At 39.3% G+C, this 27,859-nt stretch overlaps 1 protein-coding gene across 8 annotated transcripts in view; it reads right to left on the bottom strand.

Annotated features, from left to right (window-relative positions):
- Positions 1-10,946: 10,946 nt before the first annotated feature.
- GRIA4 (glutamate ionotropic receptor AMPA type subunit 4) overlaps positions 10,947-27,859 on the bottom strand; it is a 212,083-nt gene continuing 195,170 nt past the window's right edge. Inside the window, exons 14-17 of one of the 8 annotated variants that reach the window (XM_021529344.3) lie at positions 21,007-21,121; positions 18,631-18,765; positions 17,117-17,299; positions 11,973-12,078 (exon numbers count right to left, since the gene is read on the bottom strand). In XM_021529344.3, the coding sequence (XP_021385019.1) occupies positions 17,165-17,299; positions 18,631-18,765; positions 21,007-21,121 (385 nt within the window). In that variant the 3' untranslated portion in view covers positions 11,973-12,078; positions 17,117-17,164. Of the gene's footprint in view, positions 12,079-17,116; positions 17,300-18,517; positions 18,766-21,006; positions 21,122-27,859 lie in introns of all 8 variants that reach the window. The other 7 variants (XM_021529342.3, XM_021529346.3, XM_021529343.3 and 4 more) reach the window with 7 other exon arrangements.

Below are 27,859 nucleotides of genomic sequence, written 5' to 3'. Positions count from 1 at the left end.
GAGGGTAGGATATTCTATCAAATATCCTAACATAACAGAAAGGCAAAACAATCAAATTCCTGGATACATAAAGTAGCTGTGTTTAACATTGAAAAAAGTTAGGGTTTAAGTCAGTTCTGAGTGGCATTTGAAAGCCCAGCACCAGCACAGGAGGTGCTATGGGCTGTCACAAATGTGCCCTCCAGTGAGATGCTTGTAATATTCCCTTCTCCACTGTAGCCCTGTGAGTCTCTGAAAAGAACAATTTGGGATTGTCCAAATTGTCCTTGCTAATAAATGATAAAGGTCAAAGTACCTCAAGAAGATAAACACCCCAGGTGGTAGGTGGGTATCATGAGATGGAGTCAGCATGTACCACACAAGAAATTAGCTTGTGAAACCAAGTGACCAGCCTACACCCCAGTGCTTCTTCCCTATTATCTTTATATGGTATAAATTATATTGTATGCTGGTAGATGTTCCTTATCTCCTTGCAATCTGGCCATGATGGTGTCTTTTTCCAAAATAAACATTAGAAAATGGCAACCCCTTGAGCTTTATAGTTTAGAGGTGAACTTGGAAGTATTAGGTTTACAGTTAGATTCACCGATCTTGAAGGTCTTTTTCAGCCTAAATGATTCTATGATTAATTTGCAAGAGTTTGCATTTACTCTGCTACAAATATTTGCTCCCTTCAGCAGTGATAACCACCTTAGCACTGCATCTATCACACATCTTTTCTCTTCCAGGACTTTGCTATAGCTGCTCTCCCCATTCCTTTGTCGCTATGCTTTTCCTTAAATGCCTTTTAGAAATGAAATTATCTTTCTTTCCTGTATATAGGAAACTGACAGTAGAAATCCAGGAAACTACACATGGATCTTGCAATATGGGGGTTCTCATAGTGAAAGGGATTTGGGAAATATAGGTGATGGAAGGTAATGAAAAGAGCCGAGAGAGCAAAGGGGCTGTGGGGAAGCCGGGCATTATAAGGAGCAACTGTTTAATATATGCTCTCATCCTTTTAAAACTAATCATTTAATAGATATGACTAATCCTTGGTGAAGAATGCCAGCTCCCCACTGGGATGGACAAATCAGGATCTGTGGGTGTGCTGTTGACTCCTAAATTTTGTGTATGATCAGCACCTTAATCTGCACCCTCCACATCATCTCCAAGCACACACTGCTGTATCACATGCTAAGCATCAACCTCCCGCTCAGCAACCTGTTCCTTCTGTCCCAGGAAACTTGTTGCTTCCTTCATCTTTGTGAGTCATTGCTGCCACATTGGCTGCAAAGGGTTTAAAAGTCAGAAAATCCCACTTATGTAATGTACTTTTAAGAACAGCTCCAAAGTCTCATGTCAGCCAGTTCTGCTGCCTTTTCCTGTTTAGTTCACTACATAAGATCTGCTTGGCCACAAAACAACTGTTTCTAATCTCTCTCTAAATTGTCAATTCAAGGAACAATGCTGCTCCATGTTGAAGAGCCAGTGACAGGAAGGAAAGAATCCTCCACTGAAAAATGCTTAGAGAATATAATTCAACTTGCAAGAAGCTCAAGGCCATTGCAAGTTTCTGTACCAACCCCCACTGAGAGCTAGGACATCCCATCTCGGTGTTAGATCAGGATGTTCAGAACCACATCCAGCAACTTTTAATTACCCCTGAGAATTGAGTCTCCACAGTCCCTCTGAGCAGCCTGTCTCCAGAAAGGTTGTTTGATCAACCTTTCTGTAAAAATTTTGTTTACAACTGTCTAACTTAGATTTCTGCTGTTGTTACTTCTCTCCACTGTGTCATGTCTTTTCTCTGCCTCTATGTCCCCTTCAAGCCTTTGTACACAATTCTTGACTTGGCGTTTCCGGACATGATCTCTCTTTCCTTGGAACAATCTTCCATTGCATTTGTTCTAGCAAGATGTTTGAATTAGTGCTTGACCACAAGGACCAACTCTGTACAAAAGATTCAGCCTTTCTGTGACTCATTCCAAGGACTTTCTCCAAGTACTGTCCAGTTTTGAGAATACTGCTAGAATTCTTCCTTTGTTTTTGTTTCAATTGCACATTTTCTGTTTGACATTAATGGTAGCTGGAACCAGCTGGAACTACTGTGGGGTTTGGCATTTTTTCTTTTTTTTTTGAGGGTTGACACTGGGTGTCCTATTGACTGGAATAATGCTCAGTGACATGTGCTGATTCCCTATAAAAATTTCAATAACACAGTTGGAAAATGTACAAATCTTTTTCTATCCTCTTCTTTCTTCTAACAAAGAACAAAAGAAAGGATGTTCTAGAAAGGGAAATTGCTTTGTCTTAACATAATTTTACTGAATAAATGGTTTTTTTTTTTTGTATTTATCAGAGAACTAATTAAAAAACAGAAGATAAAGATTGATGACTTCATACCATGAAGAAAATAAATATTATTCTGCCTAGAAATTACTTCTGTTTTCTAACTACTGGGAAACTCTTAAGATATATCAAATTTACTAAAATATAGTGTTTATCCCTTTGTACAAGCTTATTGTATGGGTACAAATCTTATTTTCCTAAGGGATATTAAAGTAAATGGGACTGAAGATGTACTGTTGAAATATTTCTTTTCTTTCATCTGTAAATTTGGTCAGAGGGAAATTAGGATATTTGGCATTTTTTACACAGAGAAGCTTTAAGTTTGCAAAGCTTCATCTCTCTTTCTTCTTCAAAGTCAAGCTCATAAACAAAGGAACTGTTCCCAAACTGTCACCATAATGTCACTCAGTTCCACAAAGTCACCACATCACTTCTATTGCTACAACTTAATATCATCTGTTGCTAATGCCTCAAAACCATTTCATGACCATCATTTTGAAAATAACTCTGACATGATGACTTTAAATGCAGTTTTTGTGCAATGTTTTGCAGAAAAAACACTGTTTTAATAAGAAAACTTTAGACTGAATAATTATTTTATTAAATATTAATAGCACTGGTAATTTGTGATAATAAAATCATGATTCTCACTATTAAAACTTATTTTTCCATTTTGTTCTCCCTTTTTATTTTCTATTTCATATGAAATGTTGAAAAGTTTTATATGAATCTTAGATTTTGAATAAATAGTTCAGAAAAATTGAATGCAATTTAAGATGGACAAATGTAAAACTGTACACTTAAGTAGGAGTCATCCACGTCAGAAATGCAGAATGACGGCTGAGTGGCTCTGTAGCTTTACTGCAAAAAGTCAGAAAGAAAATGCACCAACACCATCCTACTCCTGCAGATAAAAAAAAAAAATAGGAATTCTGTCTACAATGAGCATGGAAAGGAATCCTGCTTTTATTGTGACCACTCATCAGGCTGGAATTAGAGGAGGCTTTCAAATAGGACTTCACGAGTGATTTGGTTTAGTTGGAAAGAATCCCAGGGTCACCAGTGTAACCAGTCTGAGGTTTAGAAATTAGTCTAAGGTTAGCTGTCATGCAGAGCTATAGGTATCATACTGCCTTGCAAGAGGGTCCTGTGTGGTGACAAGATCACAACCTTTATCATCCTGGCACAAAGAATAGATTGAAGAGTGGAAGAAACTCCAGAGGGTGGGAGAAAGCCCTGCAGCTTGATGTAGGTGAGCAAAGGTAGAAAAGCTCAGGGCAGTGAAAGAAATTTATGACCAAGTGGTCAGCCAGGCTTTGGCAGAAGGTGCTGGAGCATGGCAGGAACATGCTGGAGACCAAAGCTGTAGTAGGGCTTGAAATAAGGAAAGAGATCTAAGACAGTGTGGGAGAGAGCAAGGGAACTGTAAAGAGGAAAGGCAGCCAAACAGCAACCAGTAGGGCAGGTTGCTGCCCTACAACTCACTCATTCAAATTTCCATCAATCCCTTTCCTGCTCACCAGCTATAGCCCACTGATGCTTGACAGGGCAGAATTCTAGCCTAGAATCTCACAAACAGGGAAAAGCGCCAAAGTGGCCCAGCAGGGAGGGAAAAGAAGAACGTATGGGACCAGAAGCAGGACCTGAAACAAAGCACCCCAGAAGAGGTCTTTCTGCTCCTCTTGTTTGCTGATCCACAAGTGGCCAGTTGAGCATCCCACAAAGTGACATGTCCCTGAACTGTGGATTGTGACTTATTACTGAGACTCTTAACAAGATGAAACAGTATGACTGGTTTGGGTGAACTTCATACTGATGGAAAGTCAAAAGCCTGTGTTGTCTTGTGGGAATAAAATCTCTCAAGAGCTTTTTTCAGCTTGCCTACAAATTGCTAGTGCTCTGTGACCACACACAGTCCCCTTTCCATGCTTCAGAAAGCAGCATGGTTATGACAATGCTGAGTGAAAGCATCAGCCAGTTTCCTCTTTGGGTCAGGGTTCCTATGATTTATCTGTAGAAACATCCTACAGAATTTGCCAAAAGTAGGAAGAATGGATTCATGCTTGTCAGTTCCTTTTTCCTAGGTTAATTTAATGTCACAGTGACTCCTGGTTTTCAGTTCCTAACAGAGGATGTGATAATCAGGTGGACAGGTCTAAATGCATGAAAGGTACATCAGCATGATGGACCAAATCCTATCAGTTGTGCTTGCAAATGGCTCCAATGTCTTCCAGCCTTCTCTCAGGCTTTGTATGCCCCTGTGACCAAATAAAATGTGAGAAAAAGGATGCAGAGCATTTCCACATCACCTTCCTGCCTTCCAAGCACTGAGGAACCTGTCTGAAAGCAGTGACCTTAACTGCACTCTCTCTCCTGAAACAGATTCTGTTTGATGGGGAGAAAGAGGAGACAGGTTAGAAGTTGTGCCTGCATGCTTAAAAGAAACCTCCCCTTCTGTTCAGGAACTCTGCAGGAATTTCAGACTCAATTGCATCACGCTTGCCACTTCAAAGCCTTCAGCGACTGATCACACACTTGGAAAATATCAAACCTAACTGAACCTGACATGGTCATCAGTGTAACTCAACCTGTTTGACAGTCTCCTTCCTCAGGGCTCCTCCTTGTACTCAGAAATGTCTTTGGGAAAAGAGCAGGCATTTCTTCGACATTACTCAGAATGATAATTGCTTGTTTTAAAAGAAAGTACCTCTTTACATTTTCTGAGGGAATGATGCAATTGGTTCATAGAGCAACTTCATTTTTTGCTTCATTTTTTTGTGTTAGAAGTAGTTAAAAATACTCTGTAAATGAAGAAATTAAGTCTTACATCTAGTCTTTATATAAATCATGTCCTTTTCATGTATTTTCAATTTCTTTGTTATCATCTTAGATCTGACTAATGGAATAGCTCCTGTGGTGAGGATGAAAACCAGACTGCTCCTGGCTTGGGTTTCTTCTGTAGACATTTCACTTGGTGCGAAGAAATAAGCATTAATAAAGTAACGTGAAAATTGAAATTTCTGTATTACCTGTAGTTAACTCACTTGAGCTGTAGGAAATACAGGCTCAAGTTCCAGCTGTAATGAAAATGTACCTAGTGAAATGCACAGAGTGCCTCAGGCTGCACTGACCTGCCTTCAGCCCTCTTGATCCAAAATGTCATGCCTGAGGTTTGCTGAAGATGCACCAGGGAATTATCTTCTCACCTCCTCTCACCTCTCCTTTGAGAATTCAGATTTTGGGGGATCTAGCTGCTGCTGTAACCAGGGTTCCCACCAGCTTACCAGTGGCTTATATTAATTAAATGGCAATTTGAACACAATGGGTACCAAGCAACATAATCTTTTGGAGCTTAGGGAAAGCAGTCATTGCTAGAGGCTAGTGGTATCTCAATAGCAGCTGTGAGAGCAGCAGGGAGTCCAAAGTTGTGTGTTTTTACACACAGAGTGGCTAGCAAGCACCTCAGGCATCAGGTAGTGTGTAGCTGAAGGTGTAAGCATTCAGTTTGGAAGCGATGGCAGCAATTCCATCCTTGTGTCCCTGTGTCACTGGCACTGTGATCAGGACTTGTCTCACTGATGCTGCAAACGTTCCAGACTCACTGCATTTCACAGTGTGCTGGCTGGACTTGGCTCATCTGCCCAAGTGTGGGCACCTGCACCGTAAATGTCAACTATTGAATGTATCATTCTTGGTTGTCTTCACCAACGAAACTCAGAAAAGATTGTTAGAGCATAACTATCCCACCCACAAAGCATTGTCTAAAATAAATTATTTATATTATATCCTACAACTTTCTAGACAGTTAAACTGGAGATGTTTATAGTCAGCAGCTGTCATCCGGAATATCAGATATTCTCAGAATGCCATTGCATTTTCTATAGGCTTTCCAGTAGTTATTTCTTAATCATTGTGATGGAACTTTTAACAGATGATTTTTTTTTGTAGAATATTGATTCTGTCCTTTAGACAAAATTGCATTTATTTTCCTTAAAGTTGTTCTAGAAATGTCAGGGAACTTCCAGCAATTGACAGATTTGCAGGTAGCTGGAATATAAAAGGGAAGAAGGGAAAACACCACCTCTTTTGTGTATTTATGGACTTCATGACTACTGTAGTGTTTAGAAAGACTCTTTTAATAGAATTACTGGATTTAAACTTCTGCAGTCTTATGACTTCCAAATTCTCCACATCTTCTACACAGTTACACCAAAATTTAAAAGTCCCACCAGATCAGATCTTTCCATCCAGAATAGTGGTTATATTTTTACACCATTATGCATGGATTTGAACAATTTGTATCGGGCAAATGGCCAGGTAGAATCAAGGCCTTAGCACTGGAATCCTTACAAGAACAGCTGAAATGCACAAAACCTTGAAAAGTAATATAATTGTTTTTCCAGGGCTTAGGAAAAGGTATAATTTATCTTACAGCACTTGAAAGTCCACTTCAACAGTTTAGCTTTGTTGAAGGTCTTTGAAGCTCTTAGAGATAAAACAATCTAAAAAGACAATCAGGGTCTGGCCTTTAGAACTTTATAGTATTTGGTGCTAATGGAAGATGAAGGATTGGTCACCTAGGGGCATGAATCCTTGCTTTAGACATAAGGAAAGACTGACAGCAGGTCACACTCCTCTGAAGTGTGATGATAACATGCCTAAGTCCCCTAACAGGTCCAGATTCTGAGCTCAGCAACAAAAATGATAATGAACATCTTCATTTAGGTAAGCAGCTTGGGATATGTGTTGCAGCTTTTGAATCTACTCTCAATGCAGAGTAACAACAAAAAATTTAAGAAAATTTTGCCATTAGGAAGATATTGAGGATGGTCAGAACTTTTGAAGAGGTTGCCCAGAGAGGTTATGCATTTTCAACACTGAAGATGCTAAAATTATGATAGAATAACATTGAGAAACCTCTTAAGCTTTGAAATTGGATCTAACTTCAAAGCTGAATCTACTTTAAATGGATGTTTGAAGGAGATGACCCCTAGAATTCCCTTCTAGTCTAAATTATTTCATGTTTCCTATTTACTAGTTTCAGCTTGCCTGACCTTAATTTTAATGCAACTCTTATGAAATCAGTAAGTTATTTGGAATCTGTGGCACACCTCTCACTTAGAAAAGGACGTGGCTCTAAATTTCTATTTATAATTCCACTGGTGACTTCTTACCCTTAGACATTTTAGCTGAAGCTAAACTTGTTGTTGCATACCAATTACACATTTTGTGGTAACAGTGTTAATTAATCCATGTCTACAACAAATCTCTGCAGCTCCTTGCAGGCTGCCTTTCTTTTCTTGTTTTCAGCATTAGTGTGGTAGGTAAATTGTGCAGGTTGAGAGCTTTAGGGGGTCCCTTTTGCTGTAATTTTCTAATCGTGGATGAAAGTATACTGAATATTAAAGAATATTTGTTCTTTATTCTGACATCCTATCAGGGTTGTTATTACAGAATTATTAAGCAACAGAGGTGAAAAGTGCCACTGACCTCTTTTACCACATGCAGTGATTACAACCAGTTGTATAAAGCTATACTCCTTTCCCCAGGCTCTGTTCTCAATTGCACCGAGGCAAATTCAATTCAGAACATGTACATTCAGTTCCCAGAATAGTCCCTAGGTGAAATTCAGCAATAACGAGTGGTTGCATAAAACTAATTCTGCATGTGAGGCTTTCAGACAATCCAGCAAGTCTGTATGGATTTTAAATTTAATAGGTGTTTAATAGAATACACAACCAGTGTGGGAGGGTTTAATGTGTAGGACAAGAAGCTATTAATAGAACAGTGAATGTCAAAGCAGGCTGGTCCTACATTAGGATTCACATCAGCTCAGAAAACTTATTTTGCAGATGACTCTAATATTGTTGTGAGTGTTGTTAATAAATGCTCTTGATTACATTGAAACTGAAATTATTTTAGAAGCATATAAATGCTGATATTATTCAGTTCATCATTAAGACAGCTAAATTTAGAAATCTGTAAGAAAATTATGTGTCTGAATTCTTTTCATACTCCATGGAGATCTAGTCAATGGAGACTTGAAAAGAACTCGTCTGTAGAGACTGGGACACAGTTCATTTACTCTCCCACAGGCAGTATTTGAGATGTCTTGGGCCATCTGAGACATCTGCACAGGGGTCCCTCATCTTCTCCAGTCTGAGCCCAAACTCTCTCAGTCTGTCTTCACAGGAGAGGTGTTTCAGACCTGTGATACACTTAGAAGCTCTCCTCTGCACTCACTCTAGCAGGTCCACATCTTTCCTGTGCTGGGACCCCAGAGCTGATGGAGCCCTGCAGGTGGGGTCTGAGCAGAGCAGAGGGGCAGAATCCCCTCCCTGGCCCTGCTTCTCACCAGTGGGTGCAGCCCAGGACATGTTTGGCTTTCTGGGCTGTGAGAGCTCATTGCTGAGACATGTCAAGCTGGTCATCCACCAGCACCCCTCTGTCCTCCCCAGGGCTGCTCTCTATGGTCACAGCATATGCAGCAGCTACCCTCTTGGAGTAAGACAAAAGAGTAAGTCACTGTGGAGACAGCAGACAAACACCCTGAGATTGCTTTCTCAACCACTTGGGCTGTAGACAAACTCTCCGTTCTGTAGCATTTTCTGTAGATTTTTTCCTTTTTTTTTTCTTAAAATGTTTTATCTGCATATGGCAGGGATCAGGAAAGTGAGAGTATCCTCTTTACCTCAGCTGACCAGGCATTCCCTTGGAAAGGACAAGGCTTGGAAATAGTAAGAGGATGTGGGGATCCCCCACTGTGGCTGCTGGCCCCATGGCCTTGGTGTGTCACGCCTCTCCACGGCCATGCTGCCTGCACTGCTCACGTTGCTCAATTCTGAATCCTCCTCGGTGCATGGTTACTGACACTGGGCTTCTCAAAGGACTTGGGTGCCTCATTGCCAAGTTGAAATCTGACTTAGGGAATTAACAATGAGCTCCATGGAGCAATATTCCTAACAGCAGCAATGGGCTGCTTACTGAAAGTGAAAAATAAATATAATGTGTTAAAGAGACAGGGGAGTGTATGAGTGTAACACTGGAAGACAGTAAATACAGCCCTAGCACTGCTTACAGTCATGGACAAGGAAGGGATGAAGACAAGCTCCTGGAAAAACAGACAGAGACAGTAAAACAAAACAGACAGCATTCTTCATACTCAGTCTCTCAATCTGTTTAGCCTCTAATACGTTATTTTGTGAAAAATGGAGGCAAACACTTTTTTTTTTTTTTTAAAGAAAGGACAAAATCAGAACCAACCCACTCAAAAGCTGTTTTTTTAAACATAGCTGTAAAAAGAAGGGAGCTTCCTGGTTTACTCAAAAAAAGAGAAAAGCAAGATAACTCACCTAACCTAGCCAAATAAGCACAGAACAAGTCACAGTAACTCATGAGTGTGCTAAACATGCCAGTAAAACACGGGTACAAAGTAACATTAGTCACAGTGATTCATTATAGTGTTATCAGTGTTTTTCTCTAAGAACCCTGCACACACTGTAGTTATGCCTGAGGGATAAGCATCACCTTATTTTCATGTTTGCCTGCACTGCCAAGCCATGTATAAGAATTGGTCTCCATCAGCCTATATTAAGATTAGTGGAAGGACTTAGGCTCTTGTTGCTGTGGTTCAGCTGTCTGATATTTTAAGGTCTACTTTAAGATGAAGTCATTCACTCATTCTTTATTTCTCCCCAGTAGCTATAAAGGGTCTCTGCAGAGTATTTGATGCAAGAAACTTGTGTTTGTATTGTTGATATCTGGAGTGAAACTAAGCCCTGCTTTGCAACTCTGTGGCTGTGTGTCAGACAGCAGGAGCATCAGCTCAGCAGTGCCTGATTGCTGTTTTTGGCAGTATCTTGGGGCTGGTCCTTGCTTTGGGCAGCTTTGGGCTCCACCCAGGGCCCACTCTTTGCTCGATGAGCCCTGGGAGCTGAGAGAAGCACCAGCACCAGGCTCATGGGCCTGGGAAACTCAGGAGCTATGATTGATCCAAGTCTGAATTCACTGCAGTCTGGGCTCTGGCACGTGGCTGTTACCCTGGTGGCAGTGCTCTGGATCTGGATACCACTGCCAGGTCTTGTGAGGCCAGGGAGAATGACCAATATGGAACAGACATGCTGTAACTTTGCACCTACAGACATGCCTGCTCCCGTTGACATCTGGCATTTATTCAAATGGTGGCTGCTAGTCTTTCCCAGGCATGCCACTGATAGGCTGGGGGATGAAAATTGAGGCTCCTGGGCACCAAGCAGGCTGCATCTACCATCTATCACATCAGTCTCAAGAACTGTCATTTGTACTTCCTTGCTCCCTGGCATCTCTTTCCTTGACCTACCCAGACGACAAACACTATCATTAAATGGTTCCCTAACACTTCAAAAAGGTTTTTAGTGACTAGTACTAAAATGCCTAGTCAATAATCATGACAATTCTTTAGCTGCTCAGAGTCCTTCCTCCCTATTTAAGTCCCTTAAAAGAACTTTAGAAATATGCAGGGACTCAGACTGACTCTGACAATATTCTGAATCTTGTTGTAAGAAATGAACAACCCTTTTTCTATTCTCCGGGAGGCATCCCTAATGACCAGAAAACAACTCAAGCTCTGTCAATATTATAAGAACAATTGTTGTTTTATTCTTTTTGGTGGGTACAAAAACCACAGTTTCTTACACAGAACAAGATTATAAATAATATCTGTAACATGAGTGACCCGTAGTCTCTTTTGATTCTACACTGCAGACTGATGAAGTACTCTAAACATTTTATAATTTTGTTTCTTGTATTAGACAGATGCAAATCTGTGGAACACGGAATGATGGAACAGAATGAAGGTAACAACAAACAAGAGGATGACCAACAACTTTTATAAAAAAAAATTATCTGAATTTTATTACAGTGATGGCATTTTATATCAATTATTGCAATGATTTTCCCCTAAGATGGTTAGAAAAAAGAATTGTGTTGTCCTCTACTGAATTTACATCAGTTAAAAAGCAAGCATGTTTCAATATTTCTCTTTTTCCAAAGAAAATGTAAATAATTTCTTTATTTTTTTCACAGGATTTACATATTTATTATTTTTTTATCACAGTTTAGTGATTCATTTCTACAGCTGAACAGCTGAGTATTCTTCCATTGTATATATTGATGTTCTGGAGACACAGGTTAGCATGTTCATTGACTTCTATAACTATTTTTCTCTCATTGTCAAGACAAAGACCAAAATGGTGTCCTTTCTGAGCATGTTCTTCACAGTTTAATGCGCTAAATTGGCAAGTCTTATTAGTTTTAAGTCCACTCAAGTGAAATTTGTTGCTGTTAATACACCCTTCCCAGCCCCCTCCCCCCAACAAAACTAAATTATGAATTTTCCTGATATAAAATCTGAGTTTGGGTTTCCGAGCTGAGCTCATGCACACGTTGTTGCTGATGATGTCTGGCGCATTTGGACGTACTTCCCTTTCTCAGCCAAATTATTAGTTCATCAATGACACTCCCATGTCGTTACAGTCTGTGCTGTGTTCCCATCAGTCACCAACACAGTTTGATTAAGGCACTCAATTATTTTTTTGGTTTTTATGGTAGGTCCGATGCAATTACAGCCAATCCTGAACTTTGTCTAATTGCAGTTCCAGTGTGCACGGCCTTCGGGCAGTCGGGAGTCAATACGCGTCCGTTTTCTCCCACGCTCCCTGTGATGGATAATCTGGCTTTGTTTCTTATGGCTTCAGAAAAGGTAAGCTAGGTTTGAAGAAAAAGCAGAAGAGAGGAAAGTGTTATAATGTTTCTGTCCTTCAACCAACCAGGATACAGCAAACACCAAAATATTAAATTTTAGACATCTGCATTTTTTCATGTTAATGTTGAATATAGAAATAGTAATCATCATAAATATAATACATAGCACTTAAGTCTACAGGGGGAAAAAAAGACTAGCAATTCTGAGGTTAAATTTCATTATAATAAATTGTTACCGATTTAAATATAAAATCTGAATTTGATAACGAAATTAACTGAAGAGTTAATACCTTCATCTAAATTGGTTCAAACTAAATTTATATACAGTGAGAAGACCTTTTGGAACCTGAAAGCATTAGCATCTGTGAATAGTCATGCACAGGTGTTTATAGGCTTTGACCTTCAACTAGGAATGCCAGGACTAAATATAACTACTGAAAATTGTTTATAAATTGCAATAACTGTACCAGCTACCTGGTACAGTTCCGTGATTCAAATCTAAAGAAATTATTACGTATTTTCAGAGGAAATCTGAGAACTGTCATCAAATTTCTTTCATATATGTATATATTCCTACAATTATAGAAGGTGATAATTTTCAAAGAAAATGTAATTTATTGAGAGAAAATGCAGTTTTATACAGTTTTCTACATTATGTATAAATTTCCCATAAAAAGTTTTAAATTTTTATTCCTTGAAAATCTTTAGTTTCAGCTAAATCAGAACAAAATATCTTGTTTAGGAACTAAATTACTCAAACAAAAATCTGGATTTGTTAAAAGGTTTATAGTTGTGCTATCTAACTTTAGTCATTAAAAAATTAGTAGCTAAATCTAAAAATCTAATAGGACTCTCTCAAGTGTTTATTAAAAAAAGTCAAGATGACTAGTTTAAAGTAAATTATTTCCAGATTACTAAAATTAGGCTAAGTGTCTAAGGTAAAAAAATGCAGCAAAACATCCAAACTATAGTACATTAAAAGAGATTTCAGAGATAACCATGTTAAGATATTAATTAGTGGGGAAATCTGATTTCTAGTCAGGAAATCTATGTAAATGGTATGCAGGGATGCAGTCTGAAATACTAATTGGGAATAAAGGGAGATAGGAGCATTCACTTAGGAGCAAAAGGATGACAAACATCATAAAGTCATTTTGTTTGCTTTGTTACTAATCTTTACATTTTGAACTTTATCCCTCTGAGCCCAGTTTCTCCTTCTGAGGTAGCAGTGAAATCCTAAGCTGCTGTTTGATATGTGGAGTTTATTTTATATATGAGTATATAGGGATGAGGAAGAGCCCTTAAAACTCCCAAACATTTCCACTGCTTGCGATGCACTTCTGTGGAAATGCACCAGTCTAATATTGCATTGTCATCAGTAGCTCCTTCAAAAAGTTGTCAAAAATACAGTGGCTCTTTGTGGCACATTCAGAGCCTGGATTTAAAAGCAGCTTTCCAAACCAATTACCCTAAACACTTCAGCCCTCAAAAGCACCCAAATTCAGGAAAAGGCCTCAGCTTAACACAACGCATTATGGCATTCCCCTTACACTGGAAAACCTTGGCTATGGTAAAGGACATCCTTTGAAACGTTTCCCTGCCACCACTGTACTTTGTGACAGGGACTGTCACCAAACATATCCTGATCTAAAACACCACCCAGGTACAAAAAGTGTAGCAGAGGTGATGAGGAAGTGGGGAACTGAGCCTATACATTACCAAGAACTTCAATTGCTTCCCAGCAGCAAATAAAAATCTCTACATTTGCAAAGCACAGACACAATGCAGTGTGGTACCGATCCACATGGTGCATATCCTGAGTCCCATTGCGAATGGACACTGGTAACTGCAGAAGTGCAGAGAACATGTTCTGGTCAATGGCAAGAAAAAAACTAAAGGTGCTTTAGTGTGGGAGAGGGATGAGAGTCCAAACCAGATTAGAAAGCAAACTTGGGTGGAAAAGGGACAGCTTGCTCCAGATGGGTTAAATTTCCCAGAAAGTCATCACTGTGTACTAAGGTCTCTTCAGCACACTGATCAGCCAGCTGTTCATGGCCATTCTGAGTATCCCAATGGGAAATCTGAGTAAGAGCACTCAGATTTGTATGGGATATACAAGTTGTATGTAACTGTGCTAGCTCAGTCTAAATAACTTTCCGGCCATTCACAACACAATCAGGACAAAAAAAAAACAATAAAAGGGATCTGGAATAAATAAAAAAAGATGAAAAAAAGAGCACAGCACTTTCTCAGTAGCCTTCCACAGAAGAACAGAAAAGCTGCAAGGAAATAACTCTTATCCTCAGTGCAAGACTAACAACAGCTCAGCAACACACCACAGGACAACTCAGACACTTACAAAGCCAGGAGGATCAGGTCAAACTTGTATTTGGGACAGTGCCATAAAGCCAAGTAACCAGGAGGCGTCTGCTCTGTGTTTTTAACTGTGTTATAGGTAACAAGCCAGACTAATAATCTGCTTAACTGTGCTGCTACAACTTCAGATTTATGGCTTGGATGCAGAATCAGTTTCAGGAGTGCCTGGGATAAGAGGGAAAAGTCTCGGTATTTCCTGTGAATATTACCCAAACCGTGAAAGTCTCCATTCAGTAAGTGTATGAGGTTAATAGTGATAATGTATTTTCAGATTTGTCATTAGTTTTGATTAGATTAGTTAAGAAATTAATCACATAAAAACACTGACTGCCCTGTTCCTAGAAGGGAAGTGGGAATTTCAGAAAATTATATCCTCAGTTTGTTTAATACAAATATTAAGCCTGTGTGTGTTCTTTTGTTGTTCAGGCTCCTCTAGCACTTGGGTCATGTGGAGGGGGCTTTGACACGAATATCTAAGATGAAGTTTTAATGTATTTTTCTCTCTTGACTATGAAATTGGAAGTATACAAGTCAAAATAAGTACATTACACACTTACTGAGCCATCCTGTAGCACTTCACCTTTTTTTTGTAGTTAATTGTAATAATGATGTTTTTCATTTTTTTTTTTTGTAGTTTTCGTAATTAGTTTCATTCATTAGTTATAAACAACAGCATGGGATGGGAGAGCAAGAGAAGACAGCAGAGCTGGAAGCTGGTTCCTGAGCTTCATGGCCCATTGAGAAGACCATGAAGAGGTGGTGGTGGAGGCTGGCTGGATACTGGAACAATCCCTTCAAAAGCCTGTGGGTTTGGGGTGAGGAACTCAGCAGGGCTTTGCCTTAGAGCAGATGGACAGAAGGATGTTAAACTCCTCAGCGCTCTCGGTATCAGCTCTACTTGTACACTAAGGGCTTAATACTAATGGAAAACTGCTGCCTGGAGGAGGAGGAAAGGACTGTTCCCTCCTTCAAGCAAATTTCTTCCCTCTCTTCATCAAATGCAACTGTCTCCCAGTGCTTCTGAATGTCTTTATCCCACACATTATAGACCAGTCCACACATACAGACTAGTTCTTCATTTTCATTTCCAGCTGCCTTGCAGGCAGGGTGAATTTCCCTGAGGTAACTCACATTTGACTGTATGAAAATAAAATAAAAATCAGGGTAATGATTATTAATTGACAGGAGGGTTATTTAAGCTATTTTATATTAGTTTAAAACATATACCATTAAAACTATTTGATGTTAGCTTAAAAAGTCAGATGTGTTGGTTACTCATGCAGGTTAGAACCACCAGGCATCTTTCCATATTAGCGAGTTTTAGTTCCAATATATTCTCTTTACTCCTTGGATAAAAAACCAAAAAAAACCCCATATCAATGTGTAAGACAGACATATTTCTTTAGAAATATGTGCAGCCATCGTCGTGGGCTCTGTAATGCTGCCAGCTGAACAGGGGTTTATGACTAGCACACATATAAACAGGTGGCATAGTCCCCCTGTGCACTGTGGCACACAGGCACCTCTCACTGCCAGTGTGACCAGGAGAGGATGACTGGGCTTTGGCAGTCTCCCACATATGAGCATAAGCATTTTTATAAAAAGTTTACTTGAAATTTATCAATTTCACATAAATATTGCCAAAATAATTTTTTCTACCAAATAAGCAGAAAGAAGAATTTCAGAAGTCTGTAAATATTTGCTAAAAATCCCTAGTGATTTTTTGGTGAATTTTAAATGTCTGAACCCTAAAATGTTAATTATCAGAAGTTTTGACTGACCTAAAAATAAATTTTCAGTAAAAATAAAATGCAATATTTTTGTATCTTTTTTTTGTACTGTTTAAAGTATATTTGTCCAATAGGAATTCATCCCTGTGTTACAAGTCCCACAGAAATCCAAACTTTCCAGTAAGGTACTTATGATCTTTCCTTTAAATACAAAACTCAGTTAGCTCTATTTTTTATTATAAAAAAACACCAAGACAAAAAAAAAAATACTGCAAGTATAACCAGTATCTGTTGCAATGGAATAACAGAGCTGGGTGGTAACTGTGGGGATTGTCAAGTCATGCCATGTTTAGCATGCTCAGCCAGTTTGGGTCAGGTCAGTCTTTGAATGAAAGATTAATTTTTTTGTTTTTCTTTTTTTAAGACTGTATTCTGAATGCATTGCACGCTGTGAACTTGATAAGGAATATGTTTTCTGGAATTCTTTCTTTTATACCAGCCTGGGGACACTCCCAGTTGTGAGCACATCACAAAAGAATTTAAAGGAAAAAAGCACCCTTCACTTGCATTTTGCACAGTGACGTGCACAGGATTACTTCTTTTTATGACCCTTATTACTGACAGTAGGGAATGGACTTGGGAGATTAATATTAGCATCTGGAAGTCTTGTTTTCCAGTTTACAGTAATGAACACTGGTCTATACTCTTGGAGTCCCCTTGGCACATAGTGTGCCTCACATTTTATCTAGTGAACAAAGTGCATAGCTAACACTTTTTTTTTTTTTTAATGTGGGGAAATTGGCAGCTCTGTTACAATTGGAATATACCCAGGGTCATGACTCTTTCTAGAACAAGGAAGAAAAGAAAATCCCACAGAACAGTGTGTAGGGGACAGTTTCCCAGCCAGCCCCCTCCCTCGCGCCCCGAGAACCCACCTATTCCTCGCAGCGCTCCAGCTATCATGCTCAAACACCATTCTCTGCTCACTCTGTGTTTGCTCTGTACTGTATGGTTCGGTACTGTACGGGCTGTGCCTTTAGGCTGTAAGCTCCTCGGGACAGGGACCTGTTATGTGTCTGGCACACTTCACCTACTGTACAGCGCCGTCTACTCCAGCGCTATATAAATAATAAATTAAAATTAATAAATGCATCTCCAGTTTCCTAAAAACTTTTTTTTTTTTTCTAGGTGGCAACATAAGTACTATATTATTCATCTCATTTCCCTAAATTTGTGTTTTCTACTTCCGCTATATAGGGATGGCTCAGGAAATTGTAGCTGAAGATAGTTGTTAAGAGAGGAGACATATGGCTTGCTATTTGCAAGGGCAAGGGAGCTCTAGCATGACATGGTAGGGTGCTAGCTGCACATTCACTTACAAAGCAGACAGCATAGCTTGGGAGCTACGTAAAAGTTATATTTAGAAGCTCAATTTGCTGCTGCATGCCATTTCCAAAGGTCATGGAGTTGATTTGTCTAATGATTAGTTGGCAAGATACTCACTGTACGGATGAGAGCAAGTGCATTAGTAAACCATCCCTGCACACCTACTCAGGGGAGCTATGCAGGATGCAGCTCAGCAGCTTCAGCCTCCAAAATCACTGCATAAGTGTCTAAAATACACTAGTCTTGACCTAGGTAGGGGGGTTTGTTACTGAAAACTGAGGATGATAATCAAGGTCTATCCACTGGTTAGTGACTCTTTGTGACTATTATAGTGGGCAAAAGTTGACCTGAAGTAGGATATTGTGGGGAGAAAAAATAATAAAAAAAAAAGCCACACAATTAGCATCAAACATGTATCAAAGGAAGGGTGAGGGAACAGGGAGGAGAAAAGGGAGAGAAGGTAAAACAACATTCAGACTTCTTGTAACAGTGCCTTTTCTTCCTTTAGGTTAACTATGGTTCAGTGACATTCCCTATCCTAAATCTTGGTTACAGATAGGGCCAACATTGAATAATACAGGCTTGCAGCAATTTGTCGCTAGTAGAATGCAAGCCTTTCAGAAAATACACTTTCCAATCAAGTACTTAAAAACTGGCCCTCAGGATATATACTTTCTTATTTAAAATAGTTGTCATCTCTCAACTGATTTGACAACTTTGAGTTGTTCAAAATGTATTTTTCATGTTAAAAATTCCTTGCAATGCAGATGTCTATTAGCAACATAGAATAATATGCTGTACATCTGCAGGCAAAAGAACTGAACCACTTTGCACTGAAGTTTTCCAAAATATAAAGCTCTGTTCAGAAGCAAGCACCACTAGACAGACATGTCACAACACTGCGTTACAAGATGCATCACCCACTCGCTGTAGTAGGCCCTAAGTCCTACCCCTAAATTTTAATACTTTCGGTTCCATATACGTTGTAACCTTCTCTATAAGTTGCTAAATTCTGGGTATTCTGCGAGGAAGTTGGGTTAAAAGTCTGTGCACTCTTTGCCACCTTCATTCGTTTCGCCTCTGCCCTGGACTTGTAACAGAACTCTATCAAAGCCACCAGCATTGCCAAGCCCAAGCCTCCAACCAGAATGTAGAAGACTCCAGCAACGTTGCTGAGACTCAAGGCACTCGTCTTGTCCTGGGAAAACAGAAGTGACACAGTTAACCCTGGAAAATGGATCCAAAGAAGCACAAAACACACATTAAAACGTTAGAAATAAACAAGTAACAATGTTTAGCTGAAATTCAATGACAGTTGTTTATATACTTCAGCAAAATTTGACCTATCTGGATCTATAAAATATATTTTAAGCAACTAGATTTCCTGGTTGGCATTAAAAAATATTGTAAGTCTATTGCCAACATATCAGGATGTCATTGCTTACTTACTGCAAAGCATTACTTCAATTACATGGAGAATTAAACAATGACATGTCTAGCTCTATTTAGGGGACATTTCAGCACTGATACGAAAATGCATTTATGTAAAGCTCTTCAGAAGCCTTGGAATCCAGAAATCTGTTTTATATCAGACAAGACTCTGCTTGATCTTTACAAAAAACAGTAATTGTACTTGTGATAGGCATTGCTGTTAATTTAAAAGATCCAGACTGAGCTTCTGATACTTCAATGACAGGCAAAAATAACATGTGAGGCTTAAGTTCTTTCTTTGAACAAACACTTCCTTTGAAAGTGCACACTGTACCATACACATTGTGATAGATTTGCCTCTTACCTATTATTGTATTTTGGTTTTATTTTACTATAGATACAGTTCTGGAACATGCCCATGGACTACTAAGCTCAGTAACAGCATACTTCTAAATATAAATTTATGCAATTTACACATTTTTCATAATTTAGTAAAAATGAGGATTTTCTTTAGCAAATTATTATATATTCATCATTTTACAATCACCTTCTTGGGTGTATTCTAGTAAATAACTATTCTACATTTCCCTATACTTCACTGTCTAGTTATGAACCACATTTTTTTGACTCGAAATCCATGTGCTTTTTCAGCATAGTTCTCAAGGAATTCTTGCAGGATTGACTTCATATGCTACATCGTGTGTCTTAAAATACTTATAAAGCTTTATTCTTATGCAGACTATATAATCTTTAGCTAAAGTAAGGAGAGTATTTAACTTCTAATTGTAATCTCTATGAAATTTTAACTTATGAAGACTGTGAAAAATTTGTATGTTTAATTTAAAGAGGCACTATTCATTGTGCAATCAGTAGATTAGCACAGTAAAGGTTCCCATGGATGTACAGAGGTGATTGGGATTTATAGCTGGGTTCTGCTTTGTGCCTTTTGAGCTTGCTAGGAAGAGCCTAAGTATCTTGGAGATAACTGTTCCTCTAGTGGCAATTGCTAACATGGTGCTTGCAAACAAGAAGGCAGGACTGAGAAAGACCTGCCCTAATGTAGGTGATGGGTTGAGGCTTTCTCAGCTGTTATTTACAGGTACTTTGTCATCCTCTTAAATGGTTTTCACTCCTTTTTTTCAAAGTACTTGCCAGAAAACGGCAAAATGTGTTTAAAGCTTGTTTCCCACACTTATTTTGTCAAGGTAAGTCTTGAGACATGCAGGCAGCAAGCAGTCAGTGCCTGTCATTATTTTCTTTTAGCTATGGCTGCAGAGGCTGATGCGGAGTCAGGTATGGTGAAGAAATGTCAGACTCCTCAAATACAGGACTGGCACTGACTGTGGTGTTTCCCAGTCATCAGAAAATACCCAGTTCTGGGTCTGTCCCCATAAAGAGAAGGAGCTGTCAGTTGTCTGGAGCTGCCAGGATTCCTCTTTGGGTATGGACTAGGATAAACACTGGAAACTGTAGAAACGATTAATTACTGAAGCTTTTCACCTCAAAGTTCAAGTTTGCAGCTTTAAAGTTAAGTTTTCCTTGGCCCTCAAGGAGCCAGGGACATCCCCAAAGACTGCAAGACACCACCTTCCTGGTCAGCAATGAAAAGCAATCCTTCCTGCTAGCATTTCTTCTTCTCAGAAAACTGCTAAGTTTGGCCAGCTTCTAAAGTTGTGAAGGGACATTTCCTAAACAGTCAATGGGAAAAGTCCATACTGTCTAGGCAAGAAGGAAACAAACCTTTGCCTCTTCCAAACCCAAAAATCTGCTATGTATTTCTTCAAGAGATGCTCTGAATATGTGGGATGATGTTTGGTGATTTATATCACTGAAGACTTTAAAATGCAATAGTGCTTCCTTAAATTAAAGTGCGGCCACCATCAAGATGGGCCAAAGTTGATTCATTCTGTGTCTACAGCTGCTCATTTTATTTCTATGTCATTTTGTTTATTACTTCCTCTACTGCTTTGTGAACACGATAGTTAGGTCCCGAACTGTAGCGACTGACCTTACTTCCAGAGTCCTTGGGTCCACATTCACCTTTATCGTACCACCATTTGTTTTTCAGCTTGTCTAAGACGCCTGCCTCACTGAGTTTCAAAACGGCAAGGTTTACAGGAGTTCTTCACGTGGAAAATAACATAAATAACATTATATATGTTATTTTATGTTATTCAAGTAAAACTACATAGAATCGCATTGCAAAGTGACAGAGCAGAGGCCACAGTGGGTGCTATGTCATGTACTGTTGGCCCAGGTTTAGAGACAGACATATGACCGGGACCTGCTCCATCGCTTTAGGTAACAGGCACATACTGCTGGGGAAGATTTGTAAATAAATAGTATGCAATTACTGTGAACCCAAAACTATTGGCTTACACATATTAACAACATACCCTTCAGAGATATATGTAAGACAACTCTGCATATGCGACTTAAGAAACATTAATTTGTGTTCCTTGCTTTCAATCTATTTTTAGTTTGCACCATACAAATTAATAATATGATTTGGCCATAGGTATTTCATTTACTGCCCTCAAAATTATCCTGGCAAGAAAAGAAGGTGCTTCCTGCAGTGTGCTGCCCATAAACATTTGGCACAGCCCTGTAATAGGAGGCCTGCATGCAAAGAACTTGGGGGGAGAGACCTGTGAAGATCCCCTTATCCTCGGCTAAGAAGGACATCTAGTCTTCCATGTTAATTTCCCGTTTCAACATTATTTTAAAATTCAAAGTTCTTCCTTAAATCTCACCTATCCATGTCAATATTTCAAGGGTCCCACGCTGGTGATAAATTACTAATTGGAATAGCTATTTTTACTGGTGGTATTTGCTGTGGGTGATGTAACAGAGTTTAATACTGAAATGAAACCTAATCCAATGCCTCAAAATGATAAAATGGGTTTACAGTGAAGTTGCTTAAACTCATTGAATAATCTCAGAGTATTATGTTAATGGCCCACTTCATGCAGATCTATCACTATATGTTTTAAAAATGTATTAAATTATTAACAGACTTATTTTAAGTACTTTCCACTTTAAATCATTGCCCAATTCTTAATGGAATTATGTGGTAGGCATATGGATATCTATTTATGTGCAGGTGTGCATGCAAATACAATATATATCAGAGAAGCAGGTAGCTAAAGAGAAATGGCATGTGATAGATAGCCTTTTGGTGATGTTAAATGTCATGATACTGTGTGTGCCAGCAGATTTCTATGGGAAAATTTATCTCCCATAATATGGCATAATTAATTTATTATTTAAAAATCAACTAATGATTCAAGGCTTAATAAATAAATAACCAGTGCAAACATTAATTAGTATAGTGCAACCGAACTTACTAAAATAGTTTGTATTGAAGAGGAAAGGGGCTTATTGCACTCTATAACTGGTTTAACTGGAAATCCCCAAATGCTTATGCATTAATATATTTGTGCATGTTTACATATAGCTATTTAATACACAAGTAACAGCTTCTGAGCCCTGTATGCTGTTCTTAGCTCTAGGGACACTGCCTCTTCATACATTCTGATTACTCTTTCTATATGTCCCTAAAGTGGGGGGATTCACATCACCTCAATATTTGCACCCTTAAATTATGCCTCAAGCTTTGTCTGTCTGTCCCGACCTCCCTGCAGTTAATGGGAAAAGGTAGGTACCTCCAAGTGGTGCTCTTTGATACCAATATTAACAAAGGATGATGTTGAGATGCCTGTCTCTTCATTTACTGCTGAGGAAGACTTGGTGCCTTAGAGAAATTTTTGACAGCCACAGTTGAGTGAGAGGATTTCCCAGGAACTCTCAAGTGATTACTCTAAGTAAAGGAAAAGCTTCATCCACTTTCCAAATCCCACACATTTCATTCATATGCAATACTCTGTTTCTAGAAACAAAATGCCCATTTTTTGCTCTTTTCCAGTATTCAAACTTAAATTTTGCCTTAAGGCTTCTGGCAACAGGCTGTGCAGGTTGACAGTGGAACATGAGAGTCCCACAGCTGTGAAATGAGTGGGCTTGGGGTGCTGGCAAGTTGCCTGTCAACATGATCCTCTGCTGGCTTCTAGTACAAGTGCAAAATAATTAATATTATTTGAATAGCTGTCATCTATAACATGTCCTGCACTGCCACTGAGCCAAGTTCCCATGCTCCTGAATTCTATCAGTGTAACAGGGCTGGTTATGACAAAGACAAGGGGACATACAGGTACTGTTCTCCCTTGGAAAATCAGAAGCCTATGGAGTTGTTGCAGATTAAACTGATCAAACTGATAACTAGGAGCAGATATGAACTATCAAGGCCACCAGCAAGGTGGAAACAAGTCAGAAAACAGATGCCTCCGTGTTCTTTGCTTTTTTATTTTTTCTTTCAGCACTAAAACTTTAGGCATTTAAAGCCTGAAACTGGCTGGGGAATTTTTTCATTTTTCCAAGTGTAGTTTCTTTAATGTCATCCTTTCTGGATTGTCTCTGCAAAGAAGCTCTCAGGTTTTCCTTTGGGAAAAACAATCAATTTCACAATTTTAATTGCTATGCTGTCCTCAGTGTCTAAGCCATCTCAGTGGCAATGATCAGCAGAGGAAGTTCCCATTTTTCACTGGGATGCAGTAGTGATGTGACTGATGCCAGGCCCTTTCTCCTCTCCACAAATTTTGGTGGAAAACTTTCTGAGTGAAGGCCCTGCTGAAGCTCAAGAAAGCCTGTCCTTGGCCCCTCTCCTTGTTGCCTGCATTAACAAGGCTCTGTCACATTTCCTTCACATCTGCCCTCAGACATTCCCCAGCTGTGATGAGGGAGAAGCATTCTGTGAAAAAAATTAAAATTATATTTACAATATTTTAAGATATTTTACACCTTCAAAACAGGATTTCTGTCCTAATTCAAATCAGTCAGCTGTGATGGGAAATGCACATGGTCCAATATAAAAAGTCCAGACCAAGGGGCTGCAGAGTGGAAAAGGAAGATGTTTTGCTTATGTTTTCCAGAGCACAGCATATATACACCTCTTTGCAATCACAGTAAATGATTGCAGGTGTTGTGAATTGCAATGTAATTTAGGCTTTTATTTCTTTGTTGCATTTTCAGTAGGAGATTTTCAGCAGCTCTTATGGGAGATGCATGTCCAGATCACCTTGGCTCTCACAGCAAGTCACTTATTTTAATGTGACATGTCAGTCACAAACTCAGAGACTACAACTTGTTACTGCATTGCTTACACAATCAGTTGGTGAATAGTCCCACTGATATTAAAGGGGACAAAAACAAAAACAAAAACAAAATTTATATGGTTTGCTGTATGTGAACAAGTGGAATGTACTGAAGTCACATACAGGGGATAAATTCAGCATTTATAATTAAATTTCCCAATAAGTTCAGTATTGTTTACTTAATATGGCAGTGGAAAATGACTATAGATTTGGGTCTTGTTCAATTGCTTAGTGATTCCTGAATTACTAAAGTTGGGCTAAATCTTCAGCTAGAGTAAACTGGCACAGTTTGTGAAAATCAATGTAGTTTTTTCCAGTGTACTGCTGCTGAGAATCTCTCTTGCTGAGGATCCAACTGCCTCAAGTTCATGTAAGGATAATATATGAGAAATAATAACTAAAATTACCCTTTATCTATGGAGAAGAATTTGACCCTCATAGCCATAGTGCAAAACTGCTGTGTGACAGCACAGGAGACCCTGTTCTTCACTCGTGTGCTGAAGTGAGTGTTGGCACAGCCTGACCTGGGCACAGGGACACTGGTTTTTTAACTTTTCATCATGTTCTCAGCCCTTCTACCTCCTCTCTTGGCTTCTTATTCATTTCCTCCTACCCTGTCATCAATCACTTGCTGTTGGAAGGGCCATTTTTTAAGAGCCTCAGGTTGGATCTTGAACCAACAACATCAGCAAAATCAGAGTGCTTTAAAATGGATTAATGAAGTTCTGAGCTAGCTGTGTTCAGGACAACAAATGGGCAATTATAACACTTAAATCACAATACTGAGTGATTCTGAAACAAATATAGAATTCTGGCAGACAAGGATTTTAAAAATGCACTCAGGGATATATTTTAGGAGCATTTTCATTACCCACTCATGACTGAGCCATTAATTAAGTGTAAGGTCAGTCTCATCAGCTGACTGAAAAAACATGGGCCACTGTGTTCTCTTGGGGGCTGCCAGCAGAGACTGGAAAAGATCTCCATCAGCACAGCTTCTGTCCACTCACACTTTTTATAAACAATGGAGCGAAGTGGCAGACACTGTGTTTCAGTACCTTCCTGTGCACCACACGAAATGATGGCATGCAGTTAGGATCTGAGGTAATACTTTCAAAAACACTCAAATGACTTGAGGAACTCACTTTTACTTTCAATCATGAACTAATTAATCAGATCACTAAACCACAGGTGGTTCACACAGGGTAGCTTTCTGAACTGTCTTTCTGAAGTTTGAAAGATTGTCCCTTAAAGGGAACAATAAATAGAGAGGCTGGAGGTGACCTTTTAACAGGAGAGAATGGAGGTAGGAGACATCCTGTTTTACAGAGCAATACAAACCTTTGGAGAACAGCTGAACTCCCTGGAAACTCCCTCATTTCTGTAGTCCTCTGTACTATCATGAAGGGATATTGTGGGTCTGCCCTCTCATATTCTTAATAATGAATCTCAAATAGTAACAGCACAGTTATCAGTTAAGCCTCAGGTGCTGTACTTCTTTCAAATGAAGAGGAGTTTCTTATTCTCATTTATGAGAGGACAAAGCTCTGCAATTTAAACTGGAGCTGCTAAAAAAGCTCAGGGTTTGTTCTTTTTAAATTCATACAGAGAAAAGAAGTATTCTTAAGTTTCTTAAGAAGGTAAGAACTTAGTTAAGGACTTGTTGGTGGCTATCAGGTTTACCAAAGTAGTGCATAGTGTCCTGGTTATTCCACTAGTGATAATTTGTTAGCAGAAAAGAAACAAAATACATAGAGCTCCATTAATTCAGCAGAAAGGGTTTTGACTTCAATTGATCAAGACTGTTTCTGAGCAAGGAAATGAATTTTACAGATGATAAATGGCTAAGTAACCCTTTTGGGAATCAGCCTGGCTGCAGTTTATAACCCAGGATGAGATGCTGCTGCAATGCAGGCTTTGGGAAGCGTGGGAGTGCCTGCTCACGTGCATGGTGTCCCTGGTTCCACCAAGCGTGGGCACTGCAGGCACACGACAGAGCTGAAGCTTCCCAGGACCACTGGCACTGCCGACTCACTCAGCTGTGCCTGGGAAAAGCTGTGGCAAGAAACAGGCCCCAGGCCAGGCAAATGCTCATGGCAGGCTGTGTGTAGTCCCAGAACCACGGGCTGAGCTCCACCATGTTCTCCATCCTTTGCTAACACTGTCCTGCCCACCACTTTGCCTACTGTATCCTGAACTGCCTGTATAACCTACTGTATCCAGTTCCACTGGCAATGTGTTCCTTCCTTCCTCCTGCATTCACAGGTCCTTGGTTTCTCTATGAACTACACTCATCTCTCTTTTCTACTTTTCCCCCAACTCCTTTTTCTGTCACTTTGCACAGCACTTCCAGACATTTTCCTGGTGAAGCCCTGTGTGTTCCTCTACCACGAGCTGCTCCCTTTTCCCTGCTTCATGACTCACAGCACCTGTGCCTGGTAATTAGGAAGAGTAAGTTAAAAAACATCCTGAGCTTTCTATCTAGCTTTTGTCTCACTGCAGGCTTATGAGGAGGACATTCTAAGAAAATTGAGGTATTTTAATGATTTTGTTCTCCGCCTGTGATATAAAAGACTAAATAAATAAATATTCCTCCCCCAGGCTTGAGTAGAGGTTAAGTGCTACTGGGTGTAATACATTTGAACATTTTGGAAGAGAAAATAGAGACCATTTTTGAAACTGTGACTGCTGGCGAGCAGAGCGGTGTGGGGAAAAATAGGTAGAACAGCAGGATTGCAGGCAAAGTGAAGAGGATTAGGAGACCAGTTCTGGGTGAGTGCAGAACAGCCCAAGGGATGGTCCCTGAGGCCAGGACACAGCACGGAAGAGCAGAAGGACTAAAGGAGGAGAGAAAATAGTAAGAAAAAAATATATGTAGGCAACTGTAAAGGAAGCTACATAAACTGTGTATGACAAATCAATCAAATTTAATCATCTGTATCTGACTAGCCCTGTGCCTGCACAACTACCTGTGAAGCATTCTCTAATATATTGTTCACACACAAGCACATAAATAAATATTATTAAACGCTGCCTAGAACAGAAGGGGTATTTTTAATGCCTCAGTTTTCCCCACTTCACTGTCTTCCACATTTTTGCTTCTTTCCAGCACCAGGCAGTTTTTCAAATGAAGCTGTGAGGCAGCAAGGAAGTACTGGTGCTGGCCATATGGAAGACGGGGGAATGCAGTAAGAATATGAAGCTGTTAACACCTCAGCCTAGCATGCAGCCTAAAATTCCTGTCTGATAAATTCTGATAAATTATGTCTAGGGAACCACCATGGATTTTAATTTGTTGGAAAGATATCAGAAAATGTAAGTATGAAGATATTTTATCTGAAATTTGTCTTCCTCTTTTGGATATTTGTGAAAATTGTAATTTGTACAAGTATTGCTTGTGTCAACAATGGATCCCTGAGCCTGGACCATACATTAAATTACCCCTCAGAGACAGTCACACTGATTTTTTCCCCTTTTCCTCTTATGCCACTGAAAAATATTTTTAGTAGTGCCATATAGTAGGAAAAAAGTCTTAGCTAGTGAGCAGGCTTCTGAAGGTATTTAACAAGTTTGCAAAAGGCTCACCACAATTTCAGAAGATGCATATTTCTGAAAACTGGTGATAGATCTTACCCCAGAGACCATTTATGA

This window comes from Lonchura striata, chromosome 2 (assembly GCF_046129695.1).
Source record: "Lonchura striata isolate bLonStr1 chromosome 2, bLonStr1.mat, whole genome shotgun sequence".
NCBI lineage: Eukaryota > Metazoa > Chordata > Aves > Passeriformes > Estrildidae > Lonchura > Lonchura striata.
Note: the sequence above shows the minus strand (reverse complement) of the source record. Positions and strands in the feature narration are given on the sequence as shown.